This window comes from Sinocyclocheilus rhinocerous, unplaced genomic scaffold, assembly GCF_001515625.1.
Source record: "Sinocyclocheilus rhinocerous isolate Xijiao unplaced genomic scaffold, SAMN03320098_v1.1 scaffold730, whole genome shotgun sequence".
Lineage (NCBI taxonomy): Eukaryota > Metazoa > Chordata > Actinopteri > Cypriniformes > Cyprinidae > Sinocyclocheilus > Sinocyclocheilus rhinocerous.
In genome coordinates, this window is record NW_015670605.1 from 1,622,629 (window position 1) to 1,635,004 (window position 12,376).

General features: G+C 38.3%; 2 protein-coding genes across 2 annotated transcripts in view; one reads left to right on the forward strand and one right to left on the reverse strand.

Moving 5' to 3' along the window:
- Positions 1-12,376, forward strand: part of LOC107734282 (collagen alpha-6(VI) chain-like) — a 56,430-nt gene that overhangs the window by 1,954 nt on the left and 42,100 nt on the right. The gene's annotated exons all lie outside the window — the stretch shown is intronic.
- LOC107734266 (uncharacterized) lies at positions 98-3,703 on the reverse strand. Its single transcript, XM_016546179.1, has 4 exons — positions 3,661-3,703; positions 2,037-2,112; positions 1,128-1,239; positions 98-1,001 (listed from the first exon to the last, which is right to left on the reverse strand). Exons 1-4 carry the CDS (start codon positions 3,701-3,703, stop codon positions 540-542), a joined length of 693 nt encoding a protein of 230 aa, XP_016401665.1. The 3' UTR covers positions 98-539.

The following is a 12,376-nucleotide window of genomic DNA, read 5'->3' on the forward strand; positions in this document are numbered from 1 at the left end:
GTGTATATATAAGACTGGGTAAAGAATACTTTTTTTTTTTTCTTCAAAAGAACACGAGAACAATTTGATAAAAAAATTAAGTTTTATTTAGCAATGTCACACTATAGTCATGAAACTGAAAACAATGTCTAGTACTGTAAACAAATATGTCAGTGTGCAATATCTACTAATTTACTAAACTTTGTATACATATACACACTAGCTATATTTTGCTCCACTGGAAAGGCACTGCACCAATTTCTGAAATAAAATACTGGCATAGTTCGTCCCTGTTCGCTTGGCTCGTGTTGTTGTATTGGTGGTGTTTGGCAGGGGGGCCTGCAGTAAGTCTGGGTCTTGTCTCCATCTTCCTGGAACAGTGTCATGATCTGGCCATTCCTGGTCGATTCCTAACATGTATAGCTCACCGTATTCTGTCCGCAGAAAGTTGTGCAGAGCACAGCAAGCTAAAACAATGTCCTCCACTTTGGCAGTATCTTGAATGTTAATGGTGGTTAGAAAGACTCTAAAACGATTTGCCAGGATGCCAAAAGCGTTTTCTACCACCCTCCGAGCTCGTGAAATCTGTAATTGAAGATGCGTTGCTGAACTGATAGTCTGCGGTTTGGATATGGCTTCATGAAATACTCCTTCAAGGGAAATGCTTCATCTGCCACAATACAATAAGGAGCCAGCTGGTCAGAACCAGGAAGTGGTGCAGGGGCAGGGATGTTAGTTCTATTTTCTAGGGCATTCTGCAGTGAGCACCCCCCAAACACTCCACCGTCAGAAATCCGTCCATTGCACCCAACATCTACATACAGGAACCTGTAACTGCTGTCAACCAGTGCCATTAGAACTATTGAAAATGAATGCTTGTAATTGTAGAATGTTGATCCAGATGCAGGATGGGGGCGAATGTCGATGTGTTTTCCATCCAGAGCACCCAGGCAGTTTGGGAAGTTCCACTGAGTCTCAAATCCATTTGCTACTTGCTGCCACTGTTCCACTGTGTCAGGGCACCGAAATACCAAAAAATTACATCTAAGAACACATGTTGGCTTCTTTCATGTCAGCTACAGGATTCATAAAATGAAAATATCTTTAAAAAAATTACATGGATATATAAACAGATATAACACGCATACCTTGAGGTATTTATCTTTTAAAACCTGGTAGATTGCAGAACAGGTTTCAGGAATGAATTGTCGAATGGTTGATACCCCCACTCGGAACTGGTTAGGCTCCTGAAGCTTTCCCCTGTAAATAATAGAAAGCACATAACACAGTTATCTATACTGAATGGTTTCAACACATTTTCCAGTGTCAATCAAGCACTTTTTGTAGGCATTTTCTAAAGGCATTATCAAAAACCTTACAGCTAAGGTAAGTTATATATCTATAAAACAGGCTGATTACACTCCTTCGTTGCATTAAATTGTTACTGTATTATAAACAATTAAAAATAAGTTTGTTAGTAGACTTGCCACAATATAGAACTAGAATTTCAAGCTAGCTCAAGCACATTATTCAAAATGAAAGTACATCTACCTTAGACTTAAAATGCGTAGTATAAAAAAGAAAAGAAAAGGTGTACTATTGCTTTTAGCTTGCATACCTGTTGCCAAGAACCGCAGTGTAATCATGAGGCGTTCACCGACGGCGATACAATCACGGTAACGTTAGTTTGTGTTTTGCCTTTGGATGATCGGACTGATGAGTTCCTTCAACATGTGGAACTGAACAGGAAAAATACGAGCGAAAATTTTAAAATCGGAGGTTTCTGCTATCTCTATTCTCTAGCTCTCGACAAAGGCTTGTCGCTGTAGTATCCAAGATTTCACCCATTTAGTGCGGTTTCTCCGAATTTTACGCCTCCTATTCCCCTTTTCTTCTTCTACAATAGCAAGACCAAGTGCTGACAATGCCAGTGCCATTTGCAGATATCAAACATATTTGCACAAGCGAATCCCTCTGTGGTGAGCGAAAAAGTACTGCGAAATGGTATGCAAACGCTGCTTTGTTTACGGTTTGTAAGTGGAAAAAAAAGGATATACCTTGAATGTACAATGTGCGCTTTTCTGATCCGAAGTTCACCTGCATGTACGCCTTTTGATGACAGGTATCTAATCACTAGTATGCATTAAACTAGTGTATTTGAGTTGTATACAAAGAGTGGCAAACCAGCTTAAGGTGCATTTCCGCCACCTACTGGGATGGAGTGTGAGGCCTCGATGAACGAATATATTATATACTACTTTAAAAAAAAAAAAAAAAAAAAATTTAAAAAAACCTGAATTTTTCAAAGCAATACTTGTTAACGTGTTAATAGATGATTCACCTAAAAATAAACATAAGTACATGTCAATACATTACAACCATGCATGTTTTAAAGTAAACTTCAGGTTCAGTGTAGACAAACTAACTTGCATTGTTATTAGATTCTGTGGTGTGTATTTTTTGAAAACATGTCTCATATGCAATCTTGATTTTTGATTTATAACCAATGGCCTTTTGGAGACTTATTGAACCTACATCCTACAACATGGTTTGTGTGACCAGAGCAAGGACGGCTACAACGAGGAGTGAAGCTGGAATAACGAGCAATGCAATGGTAAATATTGATATTGTATTGTTTGTGACAGAGAAAGAAAATAAATGTTATTTATATTTATTTTTCTCTCTTGATGAACACGTTACATGCATTTTTTGTATCATCATTTTGACATTTATTTTGACAATGTAAGTCTCTGCAGCCCATCGATGAGTTCTTCCTCTTCATGGTCCACCTTTCAGTCGTTCTTCCACAGAGAGATCTGGCGTTACACAAAACCCTTGGGATGGATTAATTTTTGGTTTTATTTGTACAGTCTGAAATAACGGTAATAACTGTAATAACTGTTTTTAACACTTCTGCCACTTGAAGGACTGATAGGACAGGCAGCTCGCTGGTGACACCGCTATAAAGTGTTCTCCTAAAACAAAAAAAAAGGTATAGGGTAAATTGACAATTAAAAAAAGTTGCATACATTATGAATGGTGCCATATCCACCACTTTTTTCTGCAAGGCCCAATCATTTAGGCATGCTATATATTATGAATTTAGCAATATATGAAAAGGTAATGTAACAATACACAATTACACTGTGATACATTTACAGTCTACTCCTACCTTATCATCTCCATGAGTTTCTTTTCTTTCAGTCTTGCAAACAGGATCACCATCCCACTGACATGCCCTGGCTTGATTCGCTAAGCATACCAAAGCATACCATACCAATAATTCTCTTAAATGAACCATTGTTCTAGGTTTGTGCCAGCTCTGCTTCATTTTATTGCAGCTCTGTACAGAAAGAACTGCATTGATTCTCAGTTCTGAATAGCGTGCTCTCTGGTACAGTGCTGCAGCAATATGGATGCACACAGCTGTCCTAGCAACACAAGAACAACAGGCTGGGAATCCTTTAAAACTACCTGTGAAGATAATTAAATAGGGTTACATATTGAATTGAATTCAGGTGTATTTTGAATTACTTTCAGTTGCATTTTAAATTATTCTATCTAAATTAATATATATTTTAAATTAAGTTATGAATAATTAATAGTCTATATAATATTGCAAACATACAAAACTGTAAAAAGTGTTTAGTAATATTTAATAGGATGTTCCTATCCCTTTACCATTTGTGATCTTGTTTGCATTTTTACTGAACAGCTTCACCATGTTTGTGTTAGGGATCCCTGGAAAACTGCTATATTAAAAGTAAACAATCAATTCAAGCTTCTGGGTACAGAAATAAATGAAAATATTAGTATGGGCTGTCAGAATTAAGGTGTATTATGATACATGGCAATCTAAAAATGGGAACACTTTGTCAAGTGAAGATGTTCCTATCACAGCAAACACCTATCCGAGCCACATGACGAATGCAAACAAACGTGGATTACCGGGAGCTCTGTTATTATTGCTACTATCTCTTAGGAGTCATAAAAATTTGAAGTGAATGGGGTTTAAAGCTAAACTCCATTTAAGTGCTGATCAAATTGGCACAGAATTCATACAGCATTATCCAGCCTTATTAGCTAGACTTGCTAGAAGACGATAGCACAATACTCACCCTAAAGTTGTCGATGTAATTTGAAATGCTTGAAAATTACCTTTTCCGTTTTGATGTGACAGCTGACAGACTTGCAGTGCGATGAACAGCATTTAGAGTAATCCGGGGAAGTTCTTCTAAGCTGAAAAGTCATCTTCTCCTCTGTCATTTTCTGAAAGCTCTTCGTTAGGAACAGTGGCTACCGGTGCAACACCAGATGTAAATAAAAATCCTTAGGAAAAACAAAGTGATCGTGCATAGAGCCCATTAGAGATGAATCTAAACTCTGCAGGGCTTTTGTCTTCCATGTATTGAGCTTGACACCCCTGCTTTAAAACATTTATTTATTTTTGTTATGCTGATTGAAAGCCTCTTCACATCCTGAGAGCAATCACTAAGTTAAGTTGTCTAAATGCATTTATATGTATTTATATTGTCTGTGGAAAGCGTAGGACCATAAAATGTTCATCCAAACATATCCCTCGGTCTGAGGGCTACGATAGGCCTTCCTATCTGCCTGCCAACGTATGTATTTGCATACCTCCCCGCACCCTGTTCGGGCAGACATGATATGTCATAAGTGCGTCCTATTACGCTATTGCAGAAAGAGCAAGGGTGGAAGGCATTATTATTGTAATATTATGTGCTTTGTACTGCAGTGTTTTCTCACAGAGACACGAGGTAATCTGACAGCGTTACATTCAGCAATCCACCAAAGCCATCTCGTCTCTGGTCTGCCTGAGCACGTTCATGTGTTTTGGAGAAGGCATAGATTTGGAGAGTGATTTGCAGGGAGGATGGGATCTTACACTTTCAAAGCTAGTCAATCATGAATACATGTAGCTAAAATAGCTAAAATGTTATACCATTTTGTTTGTGCAGGCCATTAGTGTTGCAGGCCAGCTAAAGTTCAGGGCTGGTAACCGGAAAATTGCTTATTTGAGGCCAAACAAATCTGAGCATTGAGTAATTGCCATTGTGCCCTTGAGCAAGACACTTAACCTCAGCTTAACCCAGGAGATTACCCCGGTAATAAGTGTAGCTTACTGTATGTCTCTTCTGATAAAAGGATCTCTTAAAATAATATTTATTTTTATCTTTATTGAGAATTAATCCACCTGTATTAGAATCTATAATGCTGGTTATTGGAATCTGTTATTTTTGGATGTCTTCTGTCCAGGCAGAGAAAGCTGAAGTGTACCAATTAAACCACCATTTTGTTTTTTTTAGGAGATGTTCAGCATGTGTTTAAAGAATGACATCTAAGTCATGTCTTTTAAACCAACAAATCCCATGAGAACATTGGATGTTTGATAAGCATAGCATTATGTAGACAGTTCTTTACATATCAAATGCCTGTGTATCCTGTTTTTTTTTTTGTTTTTGTTTTTTTTTATCCAGCAATTCAAATCATACAGATGTGGCATAATTATGTTCACTTAGAAAATACTGTCTCTAATTTCTAGACTTCTAGATTTTACCTGGTTATAACAGTATCTTCTCTTCTGTTTCCATATACCTTTCTTTCAATCCCCACTTTCTGTTGAATGCTAAATAAGTGGATGGCTATTATCAACGTGGCCTTGTCTTTTTTTGCCATGTTCTCTGCAAAATCTGCGAACACTAATTGCAGAGCATTTTTGCACACCCATCTGGAGTAGGTGTGCAGAAATATTTTCATAATTCATATTATCAGTAACCATGTTAATGATCATTTCTGCATGCCCTTCTAAACATGCCATTGTAATAATTTGCCGCGTCTTTGCTCCCCCTGCCAGTGACCTTTGCAAATGCTGTTGAGAAAAGGAAGCTCCTTGGTTGAAAATAGACCTTTTTACGATTTTCTTCATTTCATTTTTCACGTTTTAGTTTTCAGGTGTAAGACTGAGAAACAAAATATAGAAAAATTTACCGGTCCGTGTACTTTTGCGTCCATTCGTTTTTAGTTTTTTAACCATGACGGAAAAAACGAAAAAAGAACAGTTATTGTATTTTTAAATGCTATGCTGAAAACCAAAATTGAGATTAGAACCGTACACACAAAACGCTGCCCGAAAAAGTTAAATATTGACTTCTTTTCAGATTTTTGTTAATGAATTTTTGCACTTTTAATAAACATTTGAAAAATGCACAAATTCATATAGAAAAATTTCGATTTTAACAAGTTTTCTTTGGCCAAATTTAGTGATGCTTCTCCCGCACGTTCAGTTGAGAACTAGAGCCGTCTTTGGAACAATGCAGAGACTTAATACAGATATGATTTTTAAAGAATCCTGGGAAATCTATCATGAAATTGTATATTGGGATATCATTTTGTCATAACTTTGTGTGCTATATGGGTACGTTATTGGAGAGGACCATGCATGGTCGCTCAATGCACGTACAGTAGGCTACATTGTGTTAGAGCGCTACACACGGTTTAATATATGGGGTAAATATATATAGGCTAATATAGAAATATATAAAGTTATAATCTCCAGATACAGGCAGACCCGGTTCCTGAATCAAATCACTGAGGGTGCTTCTGAAATCAGTGAGGGTGCTCTAGCCTTATACATTTTGACATATTTTTGCCCTGTTCACTGATAGTGCCATCCGCATAATGCCGCGTTTAGGCTAAACAGGGATCTAGACTCATTCTTCTCACTGGTCGCTCTTTTGCGACTTTCTCAGTTGGTCGCAGGAGCACATCATTTGGTCGCAGTTTTTTTTTTTTTGCTACAACATGGCATTAATCAATGCATGCTGATGAACTTTTATCATACACAACAGTTGTGGACACAACAGATGCAATTAAAAAAATCAAGGATATTGGTTCTGTTGATCCTGCCTCTCTGTTGGTAGTTATTTATGTGGAGGCTTTATATACTAACATCAACCATGATGAGGGCCTTCGAGCCTTAAGATATTACTTAACATCTGGATTGATGGATGAGAGTCCTCCAGCAGAATTTATCCTGACACTAACGGAATGGACTTTGAAACATAACGTGTTTGTGTTTGAAGATAACTTTTTCCAACAGGTTAAAGGTACGGCTATGGGAGCATGTTTTGCACCAAATTATGCCAATCTTTTTTTGGGACAGTGGGAGGAGGAGTATGTGTTTAATGCTACGACTAATCCTTTTTTTACGAAAATAAAATGGTGGGACCAGATATATTGATGACATCTGCATGATTTTTGAAGGAGATGAAACCGAATTACAAAATTTTCATGCATTTTTAAATTCCATAAATACATGCATTAAGTTGAACCTCGAATACAATCAGGAGAAAATAAATTTTTTAGACATTTCTATTTATAAAGATCAAGATGGATGTCTACATACTTCACTTTTCAGAAAGAATACAGACCGTAACACCATTTTGCACGCAAAGAGCTTTCATCCAAAACATCTGACAGAAAGCATTCCATTGGGTCAATTCCAAAGATTAAGACGGATATGTGATCAAGATTCTGAATTTAATCGTCTGGCTATGGATATGAAATATCGTTTTAAACAGAGAGGGAAGAAGTGCCTTGGATCCGTAGTTTCTATAGAACTTTTATCATAGTTTATAGTTATTAGGTAACGAGTGTTCAACATTCAACCCGTTCTTTTTCATCAGAATTATTTGTGATTTGAATTTTGTGAACGGGAATTCCTCTTTTGCTGTGTTATAAGCCGGACTTTGGATGCTTTCACTTTCACTTTCGAATTCGTGATCTTGGTATCACATTTTACATGAAAAGACAATTGTCTGTTTTGCTTATATCTATACACCTTTCACTTTATAAGACTAAAACAAAAGATTGATTCATTGTTAGTTTTAATTAAAAAGCACAACAACAATAAAACAGTAGACTATAATGAATGACAAACTAGCTTACATAACGTTTATTAACAAAAACGAATAAGATGAGGCATGGCTCCACATGCTATATTATATACTGACTAATAAATTACAGAATGTTTAGCAAACAGTGAGGAATCAAATAAATAAAAAACGAAAAAATGAAAGAAAGCCTCCATAGGGTAACGTGAGGTAAACAGCAAAGATAACAAGCTTTTTAAAACGAAAACAAAAAGAAAAGTTAAACTAAACTGGCTGTCGGTGACAGGACTTGCATGTGTTTTTTTTCCCCACAAGAATACCAACATGTTCACCTTCTCTGGTTTATGAAGCGGTCTTTTATTTTAATTTAGTGTGAAAACCAAATCCGCCGCCTTCCATAATATCCTCAATATTCATCTGCAGAACACAAGATCCAGGGGGCGTGGTTGGATCCAGATCCAACTCCTCCCACCTTACATATACCTAAACCTACCTGTCTCCACCCCCTCATCCCTAGACCTACCAATCTCCACCCCCTAGATGTGGATCCAACCACGCCCCCTGGATCTTGTGTTCTGCAGTGAAGAGCGACTGAATATTTGCGTCATTTTTACCGCGTGCTGCGCGCACCTTCAGTAGCCCCAATAGGTATATGTAAGGTGGGAGGAGTTGGATCTTGATCCAACCACGCCCCTTGGATCTTGTGTTCCGCACCTTCGTGCTTGTGCTGACACAGCAAGTATAAACCAGGCTCTACACCTGAAGCATTCGCACTGAAAGCGCCTCTCTTCACGTGATCAGTGAAATCTGACTCCTGCTAAAGTGTGCCTCGCTGTATGCAACAGACGCTTTGGAGCAGGGCAGACCATGCACTCGCACAAATGCGACCACGTAAAATTTGAACTGGCACATTCTCAAAAAATTGTCGCAGTCTATATGCGGACGTCACTCCCGAAACTTTACAGCGTGCAGCTGTCACTGGTCCAACAGCATCATGAAAAACAAAATTTATTCAAATTCTGAATAATTTAGCCAAGAAAGCGCTCTCTGCGCTCCCTATAATAATTATAAAGCTGTCATTCATTTCAGTTTATCGCGATCTCACAAAAATCCTTTATAATCAATGAGGCTGGAACAAAAATCCTTTATAATCAATGAGGCTCGACCAGAGGCGTCATGCCATTTCAAAGTGAGGGGGCACGTGCCCCCTCAGATGTTTGAGCCGAGTGGATTTTGAATGCAGCTTCCTAAAGACAAAAAATAGCAGATTAATATTTTCTATATTTGATACAATCACACCAGCATGATTAAATCGTTCAGCGTGTCATATCATCAGCTGCTAAATTCAAATCTGCTTTCGCTGGCTGGCGCTGAGCCAGAGACAGACGCGTTTTTACAGCACTGCGCATTAAACAATCACACACAGTGCTGTTGAGCTTATGAATGCAATGACCAATCAGAGGTGTTCAGATGAGTCATCGCTAAAATGCCGGTGTTTGCTTTACTGACTGTGAAGCTTGCTGACTGAATACCTCTTTCTGGCGAATTCTCTCGTTAGAAACAACAAAGTGCAGATGTGTGTATGAATCTGTAAGTAAGATATTCATTTCACAGTGTAAACAGCTTCAGTGATTTTAATGGGAGTTTTTGAGAGTGCTTGAACTCTGGCTAGACGAGAGTTCTTTGTTAATGTAAATATTCTTTGCTCTCTGTAAAATGAAAGTGTTATAATTAGTAACTTACAATATTGTTATTAAATTCACATTAAATACAAAGTCAGTCGTATCACATAATTTACCTTTATTCCACACCTCTCTGTCCCTTCTGCTCTGAACGCACTGATCATTTCCTGCTTTTATGAAGCCCCTCCCTCAGAAATACACGATGGGCTCTGATTGGTTAGCTAGCCCAGTGTGTTGTGATTGGCTAAACCGCCTCTAGCCGCGCGTCCAAACGTCCCGCCCCTCAACATAGCGGCATGTGCTCTGTTTGTATTGTAAACAATGACATCGTCTGTATTGCTTATCAATTTGAGCCCGATTGAGACGCAGAGGATATTAGTGAAGAGGATCGCGCAGAACCTGTGCAAGCACGGCTTTTAATGGTAGGCCTAAGATTTTTGTTTGTTGTTGTCTCATACTTTTAGATACGCTGTTATTTGTAAATGCTACTGCTTCTGTTAGCTTTTAATATACGGTTTTATTCTGATTAAAGCTTTAATACAGTTCGGCAACTGCACGCGCGTCCATGTATAACGCTTCTCATAACTATAGTATGTCAAAATAAGTGTATTCACTGAGCTGATGATCTGAATGAGAGAGAGAGAGAGAGAGAGAGAGAGATGCAGAGCATGTGCAGAGCAGGGCGAGGCCAGGAACAGGATGAGAACTGCTGCTTTAGAACATTGATTTGAAACTTGTGAATCCATTAGATTTCGTTAGAAGACAGAATCGCGATTCATATATGAATAGATTTTTACGTGCACCCCTAGTTTTCTCTTCCTCTTCTCGAAAGCAGCGCAGCATGGCCTCGCCCCCTTTGCTGCATGTTCCCGGAGGCGGGGTTTATGTAAAATTCTGGGTTCTTGACGTAACGGACCCGGGAAGTAACTCGTTGTAGTCCCTTACCAGTCGTTTTTGTAGGCATTAAACTGCCAGAATTTTAAAAGACCATATCTCCGTTTGCATTGCACTTTCAGCTTTGTAACTTTGCAGATATTGTTGACGATATCTCCGTTTGCATTGAACTTTCAACTTCGTAACTTTGCAGATATTGTTTATGATCAAACAGCAACATTACACACTAACTAACATTAAAAAAGTGAAATCGCAATCAACCACCCCTTTAAGCAAACAGACAGGATTTTATGTATAGGCCTAGCTAATAGACTACATTATTAGGCTATTTTGACCCACTATAGATCAAGTAACATAATCTATAAAGGTGAGAATGGAGATATTTCATGATATAGTTAATGCGTTTGGGAATGTTTCGAAAAAAAAACAAAAAAAAAAACACAAGTGCTATTGGCTGCTGTGTGTCACATGTTTTTGACACTACTACTGAGGCAAAGGGATAAAAACGCTTCTCTCGCAATGCTTACCATTCTTATAAAAACTATAACCAGAAGTTGTCTGCCCTCCTGCAGCTTTCATTCCTTCTCTCTGCTATAAGACCTAACCACTTTTCCTTTTTGTAGAGGATCGCTAACATGGGAGGGCACATGCTGACAGGGAAATAAAGAACATTTCATGTTTTTATGGATGTAAGATTGAGTCTTGCAAAATGTTATTCCTATTGATAGCATGTTATTATAACTATCATTTGGCATTGATTCGACGAGGTGGCGATAAGTCTCCTTTGGTATCTGGTACCATAACGTCAACAGCAGGTCCTCCAGTTCCCGTATATTGCGTGGTGGTGGTGATGTAGCGAAAACCCGCTTTTTGGATTCACGGGGTTCATGTAAGGTGAATTTGGAGGCCAAGACATTAACAGAAATTCACCATCATGTTCCTCGAACCACTCCTTGACAATTCTGTCAGTGTTGGCATGGTGCATTACAGGTGCATCTCAATAAATTAGAATGTCGTGGAAAAGTTCATTTATTTCAGTAATTCAACTCAAATTGTGAAACTCGTGTATTAAATAAATTCAATGCACGCAGATTGGTAATGGCCATCACCATGTGGGAACACAGTTGCCATGAATGGGCACACATGGTCCACAATGATGTTCAGATACCTGACAGCAGTCAGGGATTGTGCTATGGGATGGGGCCTATAAAGTGTCCCAAGAAAACCGCCCGCAGCATAACCGGCCTGTGTCCGCCCAACACTATTTAAAGCTTTAAAGGTTCTTTACATGTAGTAACGGTTCTATTTAGAACCATAGCATCATGAAGAACCCCTTTATGCTGAAATGGTTCTTTGTGTTAAAGTTTAGGGTTCTTTATTCCTGCCTTTTTGTTTTTCAAATCTGTAACTGTGAAAGCTCCTCATTACTGATTTTCTGGTGCTCAGCAATCCAACTAAACAGACTGTCAACACACTCTCAACAGGTAAATGATTTCATTCTTAAATTTAAACACAAATTTAACTTTAAAATTGTAACTGGTTTCCAAACAAACATGTTCTTCGCTCCTCTTAGTTTTTATTCTCAGATGTAAGTGTGAGCAGCTCTGTTAAGCTGAGGATACTTCTCTCCTGCACTAAGTAACAGAGAGGGCTGCACGATTAATCGAACGCGATTAATTGAGATTGTCATGCACATTTTGTCAGTAAAGCCGGTTCTGTGATTAGTAGTAAATCTCCATCACCTGCTTTCAGGTGGAGCAGCATTTACTACACAGAGCCGTAGTTCTCTGACAAGCTATGCAAAATTGCGTTCATAATCGCAGACGATATAATCGTAGGATTATGAAATAAACGAAATCGTTTACGATAATGACAGCTGTTTGCGTATCTTCTCAGTGAACTACGGCT